Raw genomic sequence first — 26,675 nt, 5'->3', positions numbered from 1 at the left:
TAAACGACAGTGTATTTGTAAATGACAGTGTATTTGTAAACGACAGTGTATTTGTAAATGACAGTGTATTTGTAAATGACAGTGTATTTGTAAATGACAGTGTATTTGTAAACGACAGTGTATTTGTAAATGACAGTGTATTTGTAAACGACAGTGTATTTGTAAATGACAGTGTATTTGTAAATGACAGTGTATTTGTAAACGACAGTGTATTTGTAAACGACAGTGTATTTGTAAATGACAGTGTATTTGTAAATGACAGTGTATTTGTAAATGACAGTGTATTTGTAAATGACAGTGTATTTGTAAATGACAGTGTATTTGTAAACGACAGTGTATTTGTAAACGACAGTGTATTTGTAAATGACAGTGTATTTGTAAACGACAGTGTATTTGTAAACGACAGTGTATTTGTAAATGACAGTGTATTTGTAAACGACAGTGTTTTTGTAAATGACAGTGTATTTGTAAACGACAGTGTATTTGTAAATGACAGTGTATTTGTAAACGACAGTGTATTTGTAAAGGACAGTGTATTTGTAAACGACAGTGTATTTGTAAACGACAGTGTTTTTGTAAATGACAGTGTATTTGTAAACGACAGTGTATTTGTAAAGGACAGTGTATTTGTAAACGACAGTGTATTTGTAAACGACAGTGTTTTTGTAAATGACAGTGTATTTGTAAACGACAGTGTATTTGTAAATGACAGTGTATTTGTAAATGACAGTGTATTTGTAAACGACAGTGTATTTGTAAATGACAGTGTATTTGTAAATGACAGTGTATTTGTAAACGACAGTGTATTTGTAAATGACAGTGTATTTGTAAATGACAGTGTATGTGTAAACGACAGTGTATTTGTAAATGACAGTGTATTTGTAAATGACAGTGTATTTGTAAACGACAGTGTATTTGTAAATGACAGTGTATTTGTAAATGACAGTGTATTTGTAAATGACAGTGTATTTGTAAACGACAGTGTATTTGTAAATGACAGTGTATTTGTAAACGACAGTGTATTTGTAAATGACAGTGTATTTGTAAATGACAGTGTATTTGTAAATGACAGTGTATTTGTAAATGACAGTGTATTTGTAAACGACAGTGTATTTGTAAATGACAGTGTATTTGTAAACGACAGTGTATTTGTAAACGACAGTGTATTTGTAAATGACAGTGTATTTGTAAACGACAGTGTATTTGTAAAGGACAGTGTATTTGTAAATGACAGTGTATTTGTAAACGACAGTGTATTTGTAAATGACAGTGTATTTGTAAACGACAGTGTATTTGTTAATGACAGTGTATTTGTAAATGACAGTGTATTTGTAAATGACAGTGTATTTGTAAACGACAGTGTATTTGTAAATGACAGTGTATTTGTAAATGACATTGTATTTGTAAACGACAGTGTATTTGTAAACGACAGTGTATTTGTAAATGACAGTGTATTTGTAAATGACAATGTATTTGTAAACGACAGTGTATTTGTAAATGACAGTGTATTTGTAAACGACAGTGTATTTGTAAATGACAGTGTATTTGTAAACGACAGTGTATTTGTAAATGACAGTGTATTTGTAAACGACAGTGTATTTGTAAATGACAGTGTATTTGTAAACGACAGTGTATTTGTAAACGACAGTGTATTTGTAAATGACACTGATATCATGTAAATGTGACAGTGATATCATGTAAATGACAGTGATATCATGTAAATGACAGTGATATCATGACTAGTCCTTTATACTCTGTTCTTAATCCATTTAATAAACTTTTGTACCGATAAAAAAATATAGTATTCCACTCGCTATACGAAAGAATGCTTACTTTCTGATTAAGAAATAAAATTTGATTTGAAACAAGAAGAAATTTAAACTTAGAATTTGGGTTTTCTTGCAGATATAAACGAGTGTGACAATAACCCGTGTTACAATGGGGGAACTTGTAACAATAACGTTGGTTACTTTAACTGCACCTGTCCTCCTGAATACGTCGGTCCTAACTGTACGATAGGTATGTATAGTTGAGTATAAAATGTGACCCACGTTACACAGGAGCAGCCTAAGATAATAATATGTATTATTTCATTTAAATCCATCAATTATAAAAATATGAATTTGCCGCACATGTGCTAGGTATGATAAAATTTAGTAGTCACTTTTCAGTCTGTGCAGAAATCCAGACACAAAAATGATATTAAAATCTTATATTAGAATACTGAGGAAACCACATACCTACCATATACCTACTCTCCTAAAAAGTCGTAATGGCTCTTTCACCATAACAACGGAGCATCTTTCAAATATGACTGCATCGTTATAAATGTAAAATTACTAAAGCATTAGCGAAGAATCTAATAATGTTCCTAAGTAATAACTTTTCTTAACGAGTGTTGTTTGTGGCAAAACTGTCAACGAATGCGAAACTAAGCAACTGTTTTTATAAGGTCCCTTTTAATATGTCCAGTGATTCGTCTGGATTAAATAGCAAAATGAATGCTGTATGAATACTCTTCACCGAAGAAAGACTGAAAGGATATCGACCGAATTAAAGGTTGTTTCTCTGACATTTTATAGCAAAGCCACACGTGTAGGTTATACTGTGAAGGGACAGTTATAAGTACCATGCCCTAGTGACCACTACGGCAGCCAATCAGGACTGATAAAATTGTATGAGTTAAAGCCCAATCTCCCGGTCACGTGTTCTGCACGATAACCCCTGGGCCACAACGGAGTTAAACACTTAACAAATCAAAACTGCTATGAATGACAGATTCATTATGTATTTTTCTGGATAAAGATTTTACCATACAATTATAAAACTTTTATTTTTATTGTATTGGCTCGAAATAGAACAAATACAAAATATTATACATATTAATAACCGAAGTAAAGGACTTAAATAATGTTCATTCCGTAAATTTGCACTTTTACCTTCTACGTATACAAATATTTTGTTGTATCGGGAAAATAATTGTTGATAGTCTACAGTTAACGCTCTAATTACAAGAAATGCTGAAAGTGCCTGTAAAATAATTTTAAAATGACGAAATATGCATTTTCAAGTAAAACGTTCGAGTTATGCACGAATAAGAAAGGTTGTTAAATAAAACAGTACCTCCTGGTTGGGTCCGGTAAAAGACTCCATGCTATTTCTAAATTACTGTACCCATAATAACTTCATTTTCGATCAAGAAGGGGTTTGGCTGACAAGATATATCGATAAATGGGTTACCTTGGAAGGGACCTGGCTCTCGAGGTACATAATTAGGCTTGCTTTGACTGAGCACAGAAGGTAATATTGATAAGGTAAGACTGCATTTTTAGTACAGGAGATTATACTAAATCCTAAAGATTTAGATAAACAGGTAAACTATTACAAATCACATCCCAGGTGATATATAAATGGGCAATTTCAGTTCTTCTCGATCTCTTTATCAGTGATGTGTCTTTAAACGGATTGCATGCAAAAATGTTCAACAATCATATTGAATGAATTATTATCGTCAAGACTGCTAACCTGAACAAAACAATCCTTTGAAAATTATATTTTTGCTAAAGTTTCTTCTCCTAAAGATCTGCATTTGATATATAAAAAAATTCGTATGATAAATTTCCTAGATACATTTATACATTTCGCTCTGAAAAAGACAGTGGCATTTTGTCTACCTCATTCGTCAATTGTAAACTCACACTTAATTTCGTGTGTCAAGTGTATGCACGTATGTATGTTTGTATATATGTATGTATGTATGTATGTATGTATGCATGTATGTATGTATGTATGTATGTATGTATGTATGTATGTATGTATGTATGTATGTATGTATGTATGTATGTATATGTATGCATGTATGTATGCATGAGTTTCAAGGGTTGTCATCGCCGGGGGCGGATGTGGGAGATAAGCAACCACTTCCCTTGGAAATCTCCCAATGACTTGCGTCTGATAGAGCCTCTGACAACCAAATCCAGCTTCAGGCCTTCACGAGTGGCGGAACCTGTTTAAAGTGACTGGAGAAGGGATGACAGGCGAGCTTCTGGCGCCTTAAAACCAGATGCTTCGGGCAGATGGGGCTCGTTAATCGTGGGTGGTCGCCCATCTAGGAGAAGGTAAACTCCGTTTTCAAACCTTCGCTGTCTTGCGACTATACCCTCTCATGGGAAAGGCTAAGAGAGTAAACCTCAACAGAAAATCCGGAGACGGAGTCCCTAAGGCGACTTGGCATTGATTTCAGTGTCATCTCGGCAACTCCTGCGACGCAGCTGGTGCCATGACGTATCGGCTTGTCCATTCCCTTTGATCCATCAGCTGCGTGGAGAGGGTGGATCAGCTGCATGGGCAACAGTTGGTTATCCATATCACCCTGCCCAGGCTTGGGCACCTGGAGAGGACACTCCAGCTTCGCTCCACAGCGTCGACGCAACACGGGAAGCAGCAGTTTGCCGGTTATAAGTCACCGCTCGATTGGCGTAGAGCCAGACGCCAGGGGTTGCTTCTGACGGCGGGAGAGAACAACATGTTTCACTGGACAGATACCGCCCGCCTCAAACTGGGTAGCCCCCAGCCAATAAGGTGCCGTCCCGCCACAGTTCGCCTGCCTTGCTGGGTGCGTGAGGCTTAAGGTACGCGAGTACCTCTTGACAAGAGGACTGCAACTACTGCATCAAGAAATAACAAAATAAAAATAAAAAAGAAAGCTTCAATCCTCAAGCTAGGTACCTGGAATGTCCGGACGTTGCTGACTGGGCTTTTAGGTGATCTCCAGACAATCAATGATGTTCGTAAGACTTCAGTCATCAACGACGAACTTGCAAGGCTCCAGGTCGACATCGCCTCAATACAGGAGACACGACTACCAGATTCTGGGTCCCTCATAGAAAAGAACTACACATTCTTCTGGCAATGAAAGAACGCAGATGAAGCCAGAGAGTTTGGTGTTGGATTCGCTGTCAGGAACACTCTGCTGGGGATGATAGAACCCTGCCAACAAGGAAATGGAAGACTACTATCCCTCCACCTCCACACCACAAACGTGCCTGTCAACCTGATCAGCGTTTACGCTCCCACACTAAGATCCTCCACAGATACCAAGGATGAGTTTGATGATGAGTTAAACTCGCTCATCGACAAAATTCCCAAGGAAGAGAACTTAATTTTGCTGGGCGACTTCAATGCTAGGGTGGGTGCCGATCATGACTCTTGGCCCTCCTGTCTTGGCAAGTTTGGCGTTGGGAAGATGAATGAGAATGGGCAGCGCCTTCTAGAGATGTGCTCGTACCACGAACTTAGCATCACCAATTCATTCTTTCAGACAAAGCCACAGCACAAAGTGTCTTGGAGGCATCCCCGGTCTAAACACTGGCACCAGCTGGACTTGATCATTACAAGACGGTCAGCCATGAAGGGTGTGCTTCTTACCCGTACCTTCCACAGTGCTGACTGCAACACCGACCACTCGCTGGTGTGCTGCAAAATGAAGCTTCAGCCAAAGAAGATCCACCGCTCTAGGCAAGAGGGTCAACCACGCATTGATGTGAGCAAGACATCATATCCAGATAATGCTGAGGAATTCACCTATGCTCTTTCCAAGACGTTTGACTCAGAACCCCCCAACGGCAGTGCCAAAGAAAGATGGGATCACATCAGAGAGACTGTATACAGCACAGTCACACGGATCTTTGGTAAGAAGCAATCAAAGAACAATGACTGGTTTGAGGCTAACTCTGCCACACTCATGCCAGCCATATAAGAGCGTCGCAGTGCTCACCTGCAATACAAACGATCCCCCTGCCAGAAGACACTACAGGCATACAGGTCTACCAGAAACTAAGTACATAGATTAGCACGGCAGTGTGCCAATGAATACTGGCTTCAGCTCTGTCAGAGTATCCAGTCAGCAGCAGATATTGGAAACATCAGAGGCATGTACGATGGCATAAAGAAAACAATGGGTCGCACGAAGAAACTGACAGCACCACTGAAGTCTGCCACAGGCGATACCATCCACAACAAGGGCAAGCAGATGCAGCGTTTGGTCGAATACTACTCCGAACTGTACTCCAAAGAGAACCACGTGACCAATGATGCCCTCAATGCCATTGAAAACCTCCCTCTCATGGCCGAACTGGACGAGAAACCTAATGTAGACGAACTAAAGAAGGCCTTAGAGAAACTGTCCCTAGGTAAAGCCCCAGGGAAGGATGGCATCAAAGCAGAACTCATCAAGTGCGGATGTAGCGTGTTGCTCACACACCTGCATGACCTCCTCTGCCAGTGCTGGGACGAGGGTGCAGTGCCTCAGGACATGAGAGACGCTAACATCATAACCCTGTACAAGAACAAGGGCGACAAAAGCGACTGCAACAACTACAGGGGCATATCACTTCTCAGCATCGTGGGTAAAGTTTTCGCACGCGTCATCCTGAACAAATTGCAGACGCTTGCTGACAGAGTTTACCCAGAGTCGCAGTGCGGGTTCCGCGCAGAGAGGTCCACAATCGACATGATCTTCTCTGTCAAGCAACTGCAGGAAAAATGCAGAGAACAACACAGACCCCTCTTCCTAGCTTTTATAGACCTCACAAGTCATTCGATCTGGTCAGCAGAGACGGAATCTTCACAATCCTGGCGAAAATTGGTTGCCCTCCAAAGCTGCTAAGCATGATCCAGTCCTTCCACGATGACATGAAAGGCACAGTGCAGTACGATGGCTCAACATCCGACCCCTTTGACATCCGCAGTGGAGTTAAACACGGCTGTGTCCTTGCCCCCACGCTCTTCGGCATCTTCTTCGCAGTCCTGCTCAAGCACACCTTTGGGACGTCCACAGAAGGGATTTATCTGCACACACGATCAGACGGCAGACTGTTCTACCTGGCACGACTGAAGGCAAAGAGCAAAGTACGTGAAGTAACCATCAGAGACATGCTCTTCGCAGACGATGCTGCTCTAGCCACCCACACAGAAGCTGAGCTTCAGCGCCTCATGGCCCGCTTTGCTAAAGCGTGCGATGAGTTTGGGTTAACCATAAGCCTAAAGAAAACAAACGTGATGGTTCAGGACGCGGAACCCCCAAGCATCATCATCAACAACTACGAACTTGAGGTGGTGAGCCAGTTCATGTACCTCGGCTCTACCATCACCAACAACCTCTCGCTCGATGCTGAGCTCAACAAGCGGATCGGAAAGGTATCAACAACTCTATCAAGGTTGTCACAGAGAGTGTGGAACAACAGCATGCTGACCATGAACACTAAGATCACCGTGTACCGTGCATGTGTGCTAAGCACTCTCATGTACGTCAGTGAAACCTGGACTCTGTACGCCTCACAGGAGAAAAGACTGAGCGCCTTTCACATGCGATGCCTCCGACGCATACTCGGGATCACCTGGAGCGATCGAGTAACAAACGACGAGGTGCTCGAGCGTGCCAAGATTCTCAGCATGATCACACTCCTCCGCCAACGCCGCATCAGATGGCTGGGACATGTACGTCGGATGGATGACGGACGGATCCCCAAAGACATTCTTTATTCGAAACTCGCCTCTGGCAAAAGGTCGATCGGAAGGCCACATCTGCGCTTCAAGGATGTCTGTAAGCACGACATGAAAGCCCTTGATATCGATGTCAACACCTGAGAAGAGCTCGCTCTAGACAGATCAAGTTGGCGACATGCTCTGATCACTGGTCTGAAAGCCGGAGAGAACAAGCAACGCTTGCTAGCTGAAGAAAGACGATCGCAGAGGAAGAAGAAGCAGCTCCAACCAACACCTGGCGCAACCTTCAAGTGCAGCAAGTGCAACAGGGACTGCCACTCCCGCATTGGACTTCTTAGCCACAGCAGACGCAGCACAACCACCAACCGGGACATCTCTCATGGGCGTAGTTTCATCGTCTCTCGAGACTAACGGATGCCAACATATATGCATGTATGTATGTATGTATGTATGTATGTATGTATGTATGTATATGTATATGTGTGTGTGTGTGTGTGTGTGTGTGTGTGTGTATGTATGTATGTATGTATGTATGTGTGTATGTATGTATGTATGTTCGTATGTATGGATGGATGGATGTTCGTATGTATGTATGTAAGTATGCATGTATGTACGCATATATGTATGCATGTATGTACGTATATAAGTATGCATGTATGTGCGCATATATGTATGCATGTATGTATGCATGAATGTATGTATGTATGTATGTATGTATGTATGTATGTATGTATGTATGTATGTATGTTCGTATCGATGGATGGATGGATGTTCGCATGTATGTATGTATATGCATGTATGTGCGCATACATGTATGCATGTATGTATGCATGAATTTATGTATGTATGTATGTATGTATGTATGTATGTATGTATGTATGTATGACTGACTGACTGACTTTATTTCATCTACAGCAGAGATTACATCAGATTAATCAAATTCAGGATAATACAAGATCATAAAATAGAACAGAAAAGTGACAAAAATACAACAGTAGTACTGTGTCAGCTACAGTATTGACAAAACAAAATATCTCAATACCTGCAATTATGCAAATCTGCAGTCATTTGGCTGAGCATGGCACTGATCTTTTAACAATTGCTTGATGATGATAATATTTCGAAAAGTTAATACGTCTATATTGTTATGTGCTTAACATTAACTTCGAGATAGCAACGAAAAGGAAATGGAAAACTTATAACAGTGCAATTCTATATGTAGTTCTTTTTACATGTGATGTATTTATGCATATATATACTTGTTTGCGCGTATGCGTGCGTGGATGCATTTATATATGACTGTCTTTCTAAATGACTTAGTAACCTCTACAACAAAGAGTATATCAGGTTGCTAAGATACATATTATACATATCATAGGATTATGAGACACATCATAGACGAGAACGCAAGCATGATATATACATCGTCAACCAATGCATTTACAAAATGAGATATCTAAATACAGAAAAAATATAGAAATCTCTAGGAAATATACATAAACAAACACACACACACACACACACACAAATATATACATATATTTATATACCAACACATACACACACACACACACATATATATATAAATATATATATATATAAATAAATATATATATATATATATACGCATACAAACTTACACGAATATATATATATATATATATATATATATATATATATATATATATATATATATATACATGCAAACATACACATACACACATATATACACATATATACATATACACATACACACACATATACACACATATACACACATATACATATATATATATATATATATATATATATATATATATATATATATACATACATACATACATACATACATACATACATACATACATACATACACATACACACATATATTCATATACACATACATGCACACACACATTCATATGCGCACATACACATATATACACATATACATACACATGCATACACCAATACGTACATACATATACACATACATATGTATGGATGTTCGTATGTATGTATGTATGTATGTATGTATGTACGTTCGTATGTATGTATGTATGTATGTATGTATGAATGTAAGAATGTATGTATGTATCTATGTATGTATGTACGTACGTACGTATGTATGTATGTATGCATGTATGTATGTATGTATGTATGTATGTATGAATGTAAAAATGTATGTATGTATCTATGTATGTATGTACGTACGTACGTATATATGTATGTATGTATTTATGTATGTATGTATGTATGTGTATGTAATTATGTGTGTGTGTGTGTGTGTGTGTGTGTGTGTGTGTATGATCGTATGTATGTATGTTCGTATGTATTGTATAGGGGTTGGTAGGTAGGCGTTATTTGCGGTAAATGTCATCCCTCTTGTACCAGGATCGATTATCATGCTGATGAAGCTGTTGTGGTAAGTATTATCTATATTGTACCTGACCGGATGTTTATGATCACGAAGCTGTTGTGGTGGATATTGTCTCAATGTACCAAGCTCTGTAGTCTTGACAGTGTTTTGGTGAGTACTATCTCTAGCGTATCAACTTATGTAGTCAGGAAAATGTTTTGGGGTCTGTGGCTTTTAATATATCGGCCTCTATAGTCTCTATCACAAAACATATGCACCAGACTCCTTAGTCATGTAGTTGTTGTGCATAAGCATCTAACTCAGATTCAAACCCCATGAACATACGTAATGTCGTCCAAGATCTTTGAAATTTCATCTGCATGTAGAGAGAAAGGAATGACAAGATTTCGAATAATGTTGATGTTACACAGCTAAGTGCAGAGTTATTGGTGAGCAAGCTTTTGTTTTAATTTGTTCAGGAGTGCAGTTTGTAAGCTCAGACAGAAGATTCATGTATTAAACTTTTATTTTATTCGTATTTTCAGAAACGTGCACGAGCAGTAGGTGCTCAATAACCATGACATGCCATAATGTCAACGGTGGCGGATTCCGATGCGACTGTATCAAAGCTGGGAAAACTGATATTTGCCTACGTAATTAAAGTTCTTCTTCTTCTTTCTTCTTCTTCTTCTTCTTCTTCGTCGCCGTCGTCGTCATCGTCGTCGCCCTCGTCGTCTTCTCCTTCATCTAACGTAATGATTATTCTTTTTTACATGCACGGCTGCCATGTCTCAGTCTCAGACAAGGATTTTTTTCTCTCAGAGATTTATGTCCTGAGACTGTTAATGTAATAGGCGCAGCACTGTTAAACGTTTGTCCAATATGATGAGGAAATTTCATCTCGTTATATGATAATTTTCCTGTCAGCCTTCTTAACTTCACAGTATTGCTAATGGCTAGCTCAGTGGCATTATGAAATAATAACAATCACAACGACGATTACAATTATTATTTCTACTACAACTGTTGCTGCCAACACAGCTATCATCACCACCATATAAAACCACTACCACTGCTACTAATACTGCAACTACAAATACTACTGTTGAGTGTATAATTATACTGTAAGAAAAATTTGAGCAGCAGGATTAAAAATACGTGAAAAGACAGTGTATAGTAACTGACTACATTTCAATGTAGCTGGGAACATTTCTTCGATACGTAAATTTTTCTCCTCCTGCAATTATTTAACACAGAATTGATACTATTTTGTACCACATTAATACCATATTAACACCATTTGCAATATTTATTTCTTTGCAGATCATTTGTTTATAATCCTGGGTTCAGTAGTCGGTGGGTGCGCCCTTTTGACCTCCACTTTCATCTTTGCACGCAAGAAACGAAAGGTGGGAGCGATTAATTCTGATGTGAATTAAAACATTGGAACTGAAAAGACGAAATATTAAGTTAAAGATTCGTGTTAATGACACATATTTCTTTCGTACTTGTTTTGACTTGTCAACTAATAAATATAGCAGATATATTAAAACGTTTTCAAATAAATTTTAAATGCCATTTACAGGTTCTGAAACTTTTCTTTTTTAAAAGACAGACTTCAAAAAAAAAATGACGCAGAGGACGCAACATAGAAAGCTTTGCTTGGGCTTTTTTTCCTATTGTTTTTAGTTTATAGAGTTATACTTTATAATAAAAGATGGAAGTAAGTGGTCGGACTCTATGTTCTCATACAATTTCCCATCGTATCGTTATTTTATGCAATTTTAAATTGTGGAAAGTATTGCTTGTTGCTCAAAGAATATATTAATTGTAACATAAAGAATATATTAAATGTTACATGAAGAATATATTGATTGTTGCATACAGAATGTATTAATTGTTACATAAAGAATATATTGATTGTTTTTATAAAGAATATATTGATTGTTACATACAGAATATATTGATTGTTGCATAAAAATATAATGATTGTTACATACAGACTATATTGATTGTTACATAAAGAATATATTGATTGTTACATAAAGAATATACTGATGGTTACATAAAGAATATATTGATTGTTACATAAAAAATATATTGATTGTTACATAAGGAATATATTAATGGTTACATAAAGAATATATTGATTGTTACATAAAGAATATATTGATTGTTACATAAAGAATATATTGATTGTTACATAAAGCATATATTGATTGTTACATAAAGAATATATTGTTTGTTACATACAGAATATAGTGATTGTTACATAAATAATGTATTGATTGTTATATAACGAATAAAGAATGTATTGAAAGTTACGTAATGAATCTGTATTTTTACAATAACCGCTCAGGTACCTTTGTGGCTAGAGCGTCCTCCTCGGATGCGGGAGGTCGCAAGCTCGAACCCGGGCCGAGTCATACCAAAGACTTATATAAATGGTACTAACAGCTACCTCTCTAGGCGCTCGTCATTTAGTAGTTAGTGTTAGGACTGGTCGGCCTGGTGTCTGGATAATGTGACTGGGTAGGACATCATGCTACATGTCTGCGACATTACTATGAACTGCCACACAGCAGAAAATATAGCGATATGACTGAAAATATTGTATTACTACTTTAAAAACCAAAATATAACAAGCACACACACGTATTTTACAAATCCGTTTCAATTTAAACTAGTACCAGCGTGTATTATTTATGACTCAGATCCAAATTTTACCAAAAAAATAAGAACTTAATCGAACAGTGGCAAGGTACATTTAATAATGTAATTGCACAATTAACACGTTATTAGCAGAAATCATTATGACTGGTTAAAATCAAATCACGTGATACAGAACGCTAGAAGCTTTAAGTTAAAACATTACATATGAATTGCATATGCATTTATCCGCTTTTGTAATATTCATAAACATTGTTAAAACCATAAACGTGTTACTTATTGGTTTATATTGTTTATTACGTGTATAATGTTTTGTAATAACAAGATTTGAACTTAATATTAACAGGATTTATGAAACGGAGAAGTTTAACAATTGATCACACCAACAATCTACATTTCGCTACAGCCATTCATAAAGTGTGCAATCAATGTACAAGCTTCAGGACTTTACGAATCATGTAAATTTGAAGTTCATTTCTTAAATGAAATTAAAAAAGAACATATAATAATGGAATTATTCTTGAAAGACGTGTTTATCCAAACTCTGAAAAACGTAGCTTTAACAAGTTTTCAGTCATATCAATACGATGCTAGTTCATAGTGATGTCTAGCACTGGAGCATCATGCCGAAGACGTATAGCATCATGTCCCACCCATTCATATCATCCTGACACCAGGCCGACCAGTCCTAACACTAACCTCTTAAAAGCTGTTCGCCTACCGAGGCAGCTGTTAGTACCATTTGTAAAAATCTTTGGTATGACTCGGCCAAAATTCGAACCCGCGACTCCCGCATCCGAGGCGGACACTCTAAGCACTTAGGGCACCAGGGCGATCATGAGAGGACAAAACAAAGAAAAGGAAAACAGCAAACTAGATATCGTATACTACGATATATCAACTAATGTCAATGCACATTTCAAGGTTTATTCTCGTCACCAATCAACTTAAATCACTTAGTTTTGGGTCCCTTACACATCGAGGTATCCGACTTTGCTGTTCACGTCATGTATATAATAAGCTAACATGAAAAGGCCAATGAGTGGGAGAGGGTATACAGATAGTATATCCAACAAACTATGAACATCTGTATCTTATATTGTCCATATATTTAATGATAATATCCCATAAGTACGCTTATCTTCTTTGGTCTAGACCTTTGCAAAATTATAAATTATCAAATTAGCAGCACATAGACTGATGTCAAAATTAGAGACTTCGGGCTTCCAAGTTGTATTTAAAGAACCGAAGTACATTCGTCTTCTGGTATAACGTATTATAGCTTGTGTCAATCAAACGACTACAATTTAATCCTTGGTGAGAACATGTCAACTACTTGACGTAGTCACAGCATTGATTTCTGGTTGAAGATATCGGGGAAAATATTAAATCTGTCGGTGATTTCAAAATAGTAATCTGTGTGGAAAATAGTATTTATTAAACCTCTTAAAGTTATGCATTGTCACATCCATACGCGTAGGCTTATGAGAACATGTGGGTTGATCTTGTAATTAATCGTGAATTGTGGTTTATGCATACGAAACGTATCCAGTATTATGTATGCTGTATAATTTTGCAAGAGGCGCACTGGTTAAGCAGTTCTGAAAGAGGAGCTGTACAAGATGATGTTGCTTGCATTTGCAACAAGCACAATGAAGCGAATATTGTGACGCCTCTATTCTGCTTTCATTTAGCGTCAGTGAAGCTTATTTCTGTCTAGCGTTAGCAAAAGAACACGCAGTTCAACGCGCTGTTCAGTGAAGACAAATGTTCAAAATGGCAGCTCCCAGAATCCCCATAAGCCCCCTCAATGAACAGGTACTAAGTACACTAACGTTAGGATGTATTAAAATAGAAGCATGACTTTTTCAGAGGAGGCGATAATATATTCTGAAAATGAAATATTATTCGTTATCCAATTTAATCTCTGAAATGCAGGAAGTGAAAACGACCAAACGGGGCAAGAAGTATTTTGAGTGATATACATCTGAAGTAATTATGGAAAGTTTATTGACTTATATATACTAGTGAAATTTAAAGTATATTAATACAAATAAAAAACTCATTATTGTTTCCTGTCGGTACACGAACTACACTGTATGTATTTATATTTAATAAACGTTTAGTTTCAAGATTGTGTAAACGCATATATAGATACGACCCTTGAGTTTGACCCAGCTTAAAAGGTTTCGATAATCCCAACTATCGAAGTCAAGAAACGTCGAATATTCTTCACGAAGAAACAATGAAATGATATAGACCAATTAAAGTTTGAAGTTTGATGTTTTATATCACAGCAACACGTGTAGTTCTTAACGTCTCAATTACAATTAAGTGCCTTGGCCAAGGAACACACCACAGCAGCCAATCAGGACTGATACAATGGTATGTTTCGAGCCCCCATATTCTTGTCACGTGTTTGTCACCATTACCACTGGCCAGAACGGTGTTAAACACTGTAGAAAACACAACAATTATGAGAGACAGGTTTGTTATATAACTTTTAGAAGTACAGAAATTTTACTACCACTTAATGACTCGAAAAAACAACAACACAGAAATAAACATGATGCCAGTTAATGCAGGTAATGTATAAAAGGAAATAGTCCGCACCTAAATTCACTTTTTTAACTTCCAGGTGTACCTATTTTGCGCTTTATCATGAAAAAATGCTTGTTAATAATCTACAATTAAGCTATAAAGCTTCAATCACAAGATATAATGAAAGTTTCCGCAAAATGATTAAAAATGATGAACTATGAAATTTCAGCAACAAAAGAACAATATTTGAGTAATAAACGAATAAATAGGTTGTTAAAGAACAAAACAATCCTGGTTAGGTTAACTGACAGAAATTATATTTCTAAATTATTTAATCGACAGATACTTCCGTTTTGATCAAAAAGATTGTTGCCTGACAAAATCTCAGTTCTCTGTATCGATAAATAGGTTAATTGGCAAGGTCCTGACCAGGGAGGTACACGATTAAACTTGACTTAATCGCGGGATATTTGGTTTTGTCCAGGTACAAAAGGTAATATTGATAATGTAAGAAATCATTTTGACCAACGAAGAGATTATAATAAACCCTAAAGATTTAGATAAACAGGTAAACTATTAAAAATCACGTCCCAGGTTATCATGGGCAATTCCATTTATTTTCTATATTTTAATTAGTGAGGTACCCCAGTAACAGGTGGCATGCCAAATTGTGCAATAATCCTAAACACATATGGAAATAGTTATTATCGCGAAGACTGCTCACCTTCACCTAAACAATCCTTTGAAAATAAGTATATTCCTTCTCTTAAAAATCTACAAGTGTTAAAAAAAATCGTGTCGTAATTTCTCTAGAGAGCCAATGTATGTATGTATGTATGTATGTATGTATGTATGTATGTATGTATGTATGTATGTATGTATGTATGTATGTATGTATGTGTGTGTGTGTATGTATGTATGTATGTATGTATGTATGTATGTATGCATGTATGTATGTAATTATGTGTGTGTGTGTGTGTGTGTGTGTGTGTGTGTGTATGTTCGTATGTATGTATGTTCGTATGTATTGTGTAGGGGGTTGGTAGGTAGGCGTTATTTGCGGTAAATGTCATCCCTCTTGTACCAGGATCGATTATCATGCTGATGAAGCTGTTGTGGTAAGTATTATCTATATTGTACCTGACCGGATGTTTATGATCACGAAGCTGTTGTGGTGGATATTGTCTCAATGTACCAAGCTCAGTAGTCTTGACAGTATTTTGGTGAATACTATCTCTAGTGTATTTAGTTATGTAGTCAGGAATTTTTTAGTGGCGAATGTTATTTATCGTGTGTGAGCCCCCATAGTCACGATTATAAAACTGGTGTACAACACTATGAAGTCAGGCAATTTGATCGATATTCAAACCTTCAAAACTCAAAACATACTTAGTGTTTCTGAAGATCCTTGAAATTTGACCTGTATTGTGGGAATAGGACTGACAAGATTCTGGATAATCATCGTTTTATAAAGCTAAGAGTAGAGCAATCTTTGGTTGTATTTTTAATCATGAGTTCAGTTTTGTGCTCATATTGTTTCGCAACAGCAGAGCCAAGTATTAGGCTTTACTTATGTTCATATTTTCAGACACATGCACGAGTAGCAGGTGCCCGATATTTATGTATTGACACTACGTCAATGGCGGCGGATTCCGATACGACTGATTAACGCCTGAACAACTGATGTTCGCCCTTGTGAATAATTCAGTGTTTCTTTAATGCCTTCTTCTTCTTCTTCGTCGTCGTCATCGTCATTCAACACATTCAACAACAATCACAGCCATGATTACTACTTCTACTATTACAAATGTTGCTGCTGCCAGCGCAGCTAATACCACACAAAAACAGCACCACTAACACAGCTGCTACTTCCGTAGCTATAAATACAACTGCAGAAATCATGGGTATATATTAAGATGAATTTCAGCAACATGATTATATAAAACACGTTTCAAAATATTGTTTAGCAAACGAATACATTTCAGTGCTGTGACCCATTTTTTCATCCATCATTTATTTGGCTCAACCTTGATGAGATTTTTGTTGTTACTCTGTTTATATTTTTAGCATATTAACACCCATAACAATCATCATTTTTTGCGGATCATTTTTTTATATTACTTGGTATTACATGCGTCTTTTAAACTCCAATATCATTTTTACCAACAAGAAAAGAAAAGTGTGAGTATTAAATTATGATGTGGTTCTAAACATTGCAATTGAAAATACGAAACATTAAATAAAAAATTCGTGATATTGACACTTGCTTCTTATGTACTTGTTTTGTCAACGAATCAATAAATCCAATATGTCAAAATGTTTAAATGCAGTTTTACGTTCGGAAATTTTTCTTTTCAAAATGCATTCATTTTTCGATCGATAACCCATTACGTTGGGACAGACTTTCATACATGTGGCAGAGGAAGCGGTTGAAATTTTTGTTTGTTTTGGATATGTTTCTTACTGTAATTATTTTTGTATAGCCACACTTAATATTAATATAAGAAGTGCGTTCTGATACGACTTGCTGTCACATTGTGAATTTCTGCAATTTTAAATTCTGAAAAATATTGATTGTTACATAAAGAATATATTAACTGTTACATACAGAATATATTAATTATTGCACACAGAAAGCATTAATATTTACAAGAAGAATGTATTGGTTATTGCATACAGAATGCATGAATAGTTAATTAATAATGTATTGATTATTGAATACAGAATGCATTACTAGTTACATTAAAAATGTATTGATTATTGCATACAGAACGCATTAATAGTTGCATGAAGAATGTATTGATTATTGCATACGGAATGCATTGATAGTTACATTAATAATGTATTGATTATAGTTACACGAAGAATGTATTGATTATTGCATACAGAATGCATTAATAATTACACGAAGAATGCATTGATTATTGCATACGGAATGCATTAATAGTTACACGAAGAATGTATTGAGTATTGCATACAGAATGCATTAATAGTTGCATAATGAATATATTGATTATTGCATACAGACCGCATTAATAGTTACACGAAGAATGTATTGATTATTGCATACAGAACGTATTAATAGTTAAATTAAGAATGTATTGATTATTGCATACGGAATGCTTTAATAGTTACACTAAGAATGTATTGATTATTGCATAGAGAATGCATTAATAGTTACATAAAGAATGTATTGATTATTGCATACAGAATGCATTAATAGTTACATTAATAATGTATTGATTTTTTCGTACAGAATGCATTAATAGTTATATTAATAATGTATTGATTATTGCATACAGAATGCATTAATAGTTACACCAAGATTGTATTGGTTATTGCACACGGAATGCATTAATAGTTACACGAAGAATGTATTGATTATTGCATACCGAATACATTAATAGAAGAATGTATTGATTATTGCATACAAAATGCATTCATAGTTGTTCCATTAATAATGTATTGATTATTGCATGCAGAACACATTCATAGTTACATTAATAATGTATATTTTACAAGTGCTTTTTCACATAAACCTAGCTCTAAGGGTACCATATATTGCTAAGTTGAGACATTTAAAAACAAAAGTATTATATCACACAATATCAGTGTCCATTTACGCACGTAGAAGCATATATTTAACAAGTTCTTTGTAATAAGCATAAAGATTGGTTAAAACTGAATCGCGTGATGCAGAAAACAAGAAGCTGCGAAGACTAGCGTGAGACGCTGCGTGTTACCAACGGAAGCATTCAAAAGCAAACTAAAGAGTTACCTCACATTATGATCATCATAATAAATCCAAAGTTTGCGCAAATTATACATTGACAGAATGATGGCCGCCCTTCTCATTTAACAATGTCCATTGGCTTTCAAAGAGACCACAAACCGTTATGAGCCACATTAGCACTGTCCCTTGGATTTCAAAGAGACCACAAACCGTAAGGAGCCACATTAGCACTGTCCCTTGGCTTTCAAAGAAACCACAAACCGTAAGGAGCCACATTAGCACTGTCCTTTGGATTTCAAAGAGACCACAAACCGTAAGGAGCCACATTAGCACTGTCCATTGGCTTTCAAAGAGACCAAAAATTGTTAAGAGCCACATTAGCACTGTCCCTTGGCTTTCAAAGAGACCACAAACCGTAAGGAGCCACATTAGCACAGTACCTTGGATTTCAAAGAGACCACAAACCGTAAGGAGCCACATTAACACTGTCCCTTGGATTTCAAACATACCACAAACCGTAAGGAGCCACATTAACACTGTCCCTTGGCTTTCAAAGAGACCACAAACCGTAAGGAGCCACATTAACAATGTCCCTTGGCTTTCAAAGAGACCACAAACCGTAAGGAGCCACATTAACACTGTTCCTTGGCTTTCAAAGAGACCACAGACCGTAAGGAGCCATATTAGCACTGTCCTTGGCTTTCAAAGAGACCACAAACCGTTAGGAGCCACATTAACACTTTCTTGGCTTTCAAAGAGACCACAAACCGTAAAGAGCCACATTAGCACTGTCCCTTAATTTTCAAAGAGACCACAAACCGTAAGGAGCCACATTAGCACCGTTCCATGGCTTTCAAAGAGACCTGAAACCGTAAGGAGCCACATTAACACTGTCCCTTGGATTTCAAAAGAGACCACAAACCGTAAGGAGCCACATTAGCACTGTCCCTTGGCTTTCAAAGAGACCACAAACCGTAAGGAGCAACATTAACACTGTCCCTTGGCTTTCAAAGAGACCACAAACCGTAAGGAGCCACATTAACACTGTTCCTTGGCTTTCAAAGAGACCACAGACCGTAAAGAGCCACATTAGCACTGTCCCTTGGCTTTCAAAGAGACCACAAACCGTTAGGAGCCACATTAACACTTTCTTGGCTTTCAAAGAGACCTCAAACCGTAAAGAGCCACATTAGCACTGTCCCTTGGCTTTCAAAGAGACCACAAACCGTAAGGAGCCACATTAGCACCGTTCCATGGCTTTCAAAGAGACCAGAAACCGTAAGGAGCCACATTAGCACTGTCCCTTGGCTTTCAAAAGAGACCACAAACCGTAAGGAGCCACATATACTGATACATGCTAAACTTCAGCCCTAGTCAAAGAAAGATCAAAGGGCGTCTGGTGAGAAAACAAATGGTTGACGACTCGAGTATAAAACAGTCATGTTACTGCTTAGTAAAGTTAATCTGGAATTAGAATATTTCGATATATCCCGTCAAAAACTGAATGTCATTATGGCCTTTCATTAGAGTATATATATATATATATATATATATATATATATATATATATATATATATATATATATATATATATATATAGTAAGATATATATGTGTGTAAAGGGGGCGAGAAACATGAAACAGCACAGTCCAGCAATTATTTTGGATGTGATTTAGGAATCACTTTCTCAAGGCGGATAACAAGCCAATAGATTTCAAACCCAACAAAACATCGCCTTTCATATGTTGGGTTACTGAAATCAAAAGTAAGGAATATAATCCGAATATATTGTTATTTACATTTAATTTACACTGTTTAATGGCTTTCCTAATGATTATGTGTTATGAACATCTGTATTTTGTATTTGACCTTGTTCAAAATTAGGTTAATGATGTACTTGGCTAGTGACATTTATTTTGTAAACAACAAAATACGTAGCTTATTTTTCATAATCATTGTGGATTAAATATTAAGATCGTTATCAAATTAGGCAGCCATGTTTTGTTGTTGTTTTTTTTTTTTTTAAATTTGATTCTAGAACTTCAGTTCTCCACTTGGAAGTTCCTAACCATGTTGAGAAGTTTGAATTTTTTTATAAAGAAGACCGTCCTACATCCTGTTTATATTATTACGTAATAGTTTTAATATAATATTGTTTACTTAAAATAACAATTATTCGTTCTAAAGACCATATCTTAATTCAAACCTTTGCAAATCTACAAGGTTACTATGGTCCGCCCATCCATAAAGAATTCATTGCAAGCATGGATAAAGCATAATTAAATTTAGTATGTCAGTTTTCGCAGGCGGCATTGGGAGAGGGAGAGAGACAGACAGACATAGAGACACAGAGAGACACCGAGAGAGAGAGAGAGAGAGAGAGAGAGAGAGAGAGAGAGAGAGCATGTCCTTAATGCTTTTGAATCTTCAACGAAATAAAATAACAATATACCTCATTTGAAACAGTTACAAAACGTACATAGTATCAACATATATTGGCTTTTTGATTTTTTCGTTATTCTTGCTAACAGAAAAGTCATAACTTGGGATCCATTAACATGTTTGGAACTTTTCTTTTAATTGGCCCCAGTTCATGAACCACCATTAATCCTTGCAACTAAAGCACAATATTATATAGGATATATCTTTTAATTTGATAGCGTTTGACAACCGTCCAGATGGCGGACATCGTTCAAAACTGACCTTGCTAACGTCACTAACATGGAATCGTTTGTGCTAAACGACTACTTTCTACTTTTGGGCGCTAACGTCAGAGGCATCGTAACCAGTATCGCTGTACAAACGTATTCTTTTTTAAATATACACAGCAACTAAACATGTATCATCCGTAAAGAAATTACACTTTATAATTTGTTCTTGACTCGTTTGTGTAATTGTTCTACGGAGTTTTGTGCCCTTCAAAACGGCTTAAGTAGATTCCACGATCACATGGGTTGTGTTCACACCAATTATGCTGTTTCTTGTGATAATTTTTTTTTACTGCATCCTCTCTCTCTCTCTCTCTCTCTCTCTCTCTCTCTATATATATATATATATATATATATATATATATATATATACATATATATATATATATATATATATATATATATATATATATATATATATATATATATATATATGTGTGTGTGTGTGTGTGTGTGTGTGTGTGTGTTTCTGTTAGAATATGCATGCGCGCGCGCGTGTGTGTATGTGTGTGTGTGTTTGTGATGAATATGTACCTATAAGACTTTGTACTTACTGTACAAAAAGTTTATGAAACCCGCACTTACCAATTCATCTAAAACTAGAATTCAGAAGAATGAATGTTGGAATGGAATTTAAAACACATGGATAAAGGAGGCATCTGAAAGTAAAAATTTTCCTTTGAATTCCATAGCAAATAATCACATGAAATATACCGTATTGATTAAAATTTGCCAAACGAATCTTCTGATGAAGCCAAAATTTCATTATGAATCAAAAGGTGCAATTTACTTATGGTCACAAGTAGGCCAATGTTTGTGACCTTTCCAATATGTTGTATTATGTATAAGACTACTTCGTGACATAAACAATAATTTATGTTTGTACGGCTGAAATAAAATTAACTTAACATTATCTCAGGTAGAAACAGACCATTCCACGGAATTTGCTGTCGTAATGCCCTAACATGACATGCGCAGCCCTGTTCAGGGATCTGCAACTGAAAACATACCCTATGAATACTGCAGACATGGTTTGGATCTTTGCATTTGATGGAAAATCGTTCATGAAATAACTTCCTTGTTATCTTCAAAATTTACGACACCCTGCAACCGCACAATTTTAAGTATGATTTTTCAAACTTTGGTTGTCATTGTGGCTTCCGTCGTGACTGTAAAGGGAATTTGTCCTCCGAACATTACAGAAGGGTCGTACGGGCTCTGGTCGACATGGAACACTTGCAGCACTACGTGCGGTGGAGGAAGCAAATGGCGCTCCAAAGGTCTCTGCTGTCCAACTGTCAATGGGTCACTCGTTGACTGCCGTAGTACGTACAACATTACTGAGGTGGTCGTGTATGACTACTCAAACTGTAGTGAGACCTGTATCCATGGAAAGTATGTGTCTGGGAGATGTGTTTGCCAAGATGGATATACGGGACCTTGCTGTAACGCAGGTAAAATACAGTAAATGTGACAAAGCGAACAAAACGTTGCTTTTATAATCTAAATCTTTACTCAAAACCACTTTGTAACCGAGATGCGTTTATCATAAAAATTTTTAACGACGGTGACCTTTGATAACAAATATAGCATCTGCATTATTGTAAATAGATCAATCTTAGCACCAAACTCTCATTTGATTCCTGTATTACTTAATTATTTTCCATATTGTGTTTCGTGAATTTTCAAGTCTATTTTTATGTGATGTATTCTTTCAATAATGTGAGCAGCAAAGATTTACGAAGAAATCTCCTTTATAGGTACAGATAACTGCTCTGGCAAGACCTGTCTAAATAATGGATCATGTGTTCATGGAGTGAATAGCTCTAGTTGCGCATGTCAGACAGGATTCACGGGGCAAAATTGCGAGACAGGTAATCTTAGAAACGTTAAGCGCATTATATGTCGTTTACTTTTTGGATTGGTTGTTTCAGTTTTGTAATACTGTTCGACGAAGACTTAGTGACAGACAGAAGCGCTTAGGTCAATTAAAAGCTAGGTATCCACTAAAACTCAGCTGCACGACGAGATTGTTATGTTTTCGGGACTTTTATTTAATGTCTCAAACTTTGCGTCCAAAACCATTTTGACATAACGTGCTCTTTGAGGCACGTGTTGCCACAATCTGATCTTGTGAAACCTAATCATTTTTTCATGTGACTGGCCTGAAACAAACAAAATGTGCGAATAAGCAATTCCAAAACTGAGTTACGAACATGCATAATTATTCGTTCTTGATAAAAACGACTAGTAACGTTAAGAAAATGAACTGTATTAAAACCAGCCTGAGTAAAAGTAATAAGAATTCGATGTAGCATATATGTATTTATTTCAAACACAACCTAGGTTTCAGTTTCAAATTTAAAGTTGATTTTCACAGCACAGCTCTACTATAATATTCATATTTGTAGCAAAACACATTTCTAAACATGTATTTATCCATCAGTGGAAGATAATATCCATTTACTTGTGAAATCATAATTGAAATATTAGTCAGTGAATGTTGAATTACTCTTGTTCTATCGTGAAGTCACCATAGAACAACAGTAGTGGTCGAAGTATCAGCAGTATTTAGCAGTAATAGTAGTGGTAGTAGTAGTAGTGTTGCGACCGTGGTCATGGGTTTAGACATCCTATTTAGCAGTAATAGTAGTGGTAGTAGTGGTCATGGGTTTAGACATCCTATTTAGCAGTAATAGTAGTGGTAGTAGTAGTAGTGTTGCGACCGTGGTCATGGGTTTAGACATCCTATTTAGCAGTAATAGTAGTGGTAGTAGTGGTCATGGGTTTAGACAACCTATTTAGCAGTAATAGTAGTGGTAGTAGTAGTAGTGTTGCGACCGTGGTCATGGGTTTAGACATCCTATTTAGCAGTAATAGTAGTGGTAGTAGTAGCAGTGTTGCGACCGTGGTCATGGGTTTAGACATCCTATTTAGCAGTAATAGTAGTGGTAGTAGTAATACCGTGGTCATGGGTTTGGACATCCTATTTAGCAGTAATAGTAGTGGTAGTAGTGGTCATGGGTTTAGACATTCTATTTAGCAGTAATAGTAGTGGTAGTAGTAGCAGTGTTGCGACCGTGGTCATGGGTTTAGACATCCTATTTAGCAGCAATAGTAGTGGTAGTAGTAGTACCGTGGTCATGGGTTTAGACATCCTATTTAGCAGTAATAGTAGTGGTAGTAGTGGTCATGGGTTTAGACAACCTATTTAGCAGTAATAGTAGTGGTATTAGTGGTCATGGGTTTAGACATCCTATTTAGCAGTAATAGTAGTGGTAGTAGTAGTAGTGTTGCGACCGTGGTCATGGGTTTAGACATCCTATTTAGCAGTAATAGTAGTGGTAGTAGTGGTCATGGGTTTAGACATCCTATTTAGCAGTAATAGTAGTGGTAGTAGTAGTCATGGGTTTAGACATCCTATTTAGCAGTAATAGTAGTGGTAGTAGTGGTCATGGGTTTAGACATCCTATTTAGCAGTAATAGTAGTGGTAGTAGTAGTCATGGGTTTAGACATCCTATAGGCTTAAATGTATTGTCTCATTATATTTCTATTTATTATTTACTACAAGGATCATTTGTAAAATACTCGAGTATGTCAAGTTTCTAGAAATTGGTAATTTGGACAAAGCGACTGAGGTTCATTCTACTTCTTAGTTCAGAGAGCTAAGTCACACGGAACATCATCGACCATTTCCGTTGTATTATTGAAAAATTCGAAATGGGATATCCTATAATTCATTGTTGTAATAAAATGCCGGATTTAGAACAAGGATATAGGCCATACATGATATTTTGCTGCGGTTGCATGATTCCTTCCAGATATAAATGAGTGTGATGGTAACCCATGTCTCAACGAAGGAACCTGTAAAGATGAAGTGGGGAACTTTAGATGTATCTGTCCTCCTGCATTTACTGGTCAAGACTGCAGCATAGGTGTGTATTGTTAGATACAACATAGAAGTTTACTGGTCAAGATTGCAGCATAGGTGTGTATTGTTAGATACAACATAGAAGTTTAGCAGAATGGACTGAAATTCCAGGTATATATCGTTAAGTAAGACATGGTGTTTTAGTGGAATGGACATGAATTCCAGACCAGTTAAATTCAATTTAACCCTGATGGTGAAAATGAATTAAATAGGTTGAAATAATTAGCTACGCACTGATAATGTACTATCCAACAATTTTAACCCATGTCTTGTATTTATTTTTTTTGGATAATCTTCTCACATTTACTGTGGTTGACGCTAGTAATATAAGGGTGTTGCATTGCGTCTGGATTGAGTATAAAATGATTTCAACCTAACGTTTGTCACGCGCGGTCGTTTTGATTATGACTATGGCTTGTATACATTCTTAGTGAACATTTCTTTTGACATAGGGAGAGATCTTGCAAAATTATTAAATTAAATAGTCTAGAGCAACAAAGATCCCCAAAGGGCATATAACAAATTATTCCTATTTTCTTTTTAAGTGAGTCGCTTTGTCTTAAAAATGCTGTTTTGCACGATTCGAAAGATCACTGCCCCAATCAACAACCCCTTAAATACACTTACACAGGAAGTTACAAGGAGACATTTCATCATTGGATACAAAAATGAGTCATGACGTGTACGCTATTCTTATTACGTTGTAGGTATCGGGTACACCTATCCTCTGCTATAGTCAAACTTTCTTTATATTTCAACAGAGAGAGGCGGTATAATATTCTCCGGCACATTCGTTGCTTCACATCGTGATTGTCGGGCACGCCATTCTCCTATAATACTCGGCATTTCTTGTGCGAATGAAAGTTGAATAGAGACGTATTTTCTTATTTCAAGAAATGAAGCAACCATAAAATACACGTATGTAAGAAACAAAATCGAATCTAGATGTTACCAGTATCCTCTAACAATGGATGCTGGCATCTTGAGGAGTTCAACATGTGGTTATGTGTTATGTCACAAGTAATTGGTGTTCAGCATCATGTAGAAAATGGCACTTACGGCCAAATCGTCATTTCTTCAAAATTTAGATGTTAGGTATATGTTGAAGACAAACTTACGTTCATCAAACAGCAGCCTATATTAAATGATAACAATAGTACTAACGATGAAACTCAGCTTATCAACTGAATTTTTTAACATCCAGTAATTATTTCAAAAGTTCACAC

The 26,675-nt window shown here is 36.5% G+C and overlaps 1 protein-coding gene across 1 annotated transcript in view; it reads left to right on the top strand.

Moving 5' to 3' along the window:
- LOC149775121 (uncharacterized) overlaps positions 1 to 25,467 on the top strand; it is a 155,574-nt gene extending 130,107 nt beyond the window's left edge. Inside the window, exons 35-38 of the mRNA XM_089944352.1 lie at positions 1,906 to 2,019; positions 10,411 to 10,518; positions 11,189 to 11,274; positions 25,330 to 25,467. Coding sequence (XP_089800478.1) covers positions 1,906 to 2,019; positions 10,411 to 10,518; positions 11,189 to 11,274; positions 25,330 to 25,467 — 446 coding nt within the window. The remainder of the gene's footprint in view (positions 1 to 1,905; positions 2,020 to 10,410; positions 10,519 to 11,188; positions 11,275 to 25,329) is intronic.
- Positions 25,468 to 26,675: the final 1,208 nt, after the last annotated feature.

This window comes from Sinohyriopsis cumingii, chromosome 19 (assembly GCF_028554795.1).
Source record: "Sinohyriopsis cumingii isolate HCF-2022 chromosome 19, ASM2855479v2, whole genome shotgun sequence".
NCBI classification, from domain to species: domain Eukaryota; kingdom Metazoa; phylum Mollusca; class Bivalvia; order Unionida; family Unionidae; genus Sinohyriopsis; species Sinohyriopsis cumingii.
Note: the sequence above shows the minus strand (reverse complement) of the source record. Positions and strands in the feature narration are given on the sequence as shown.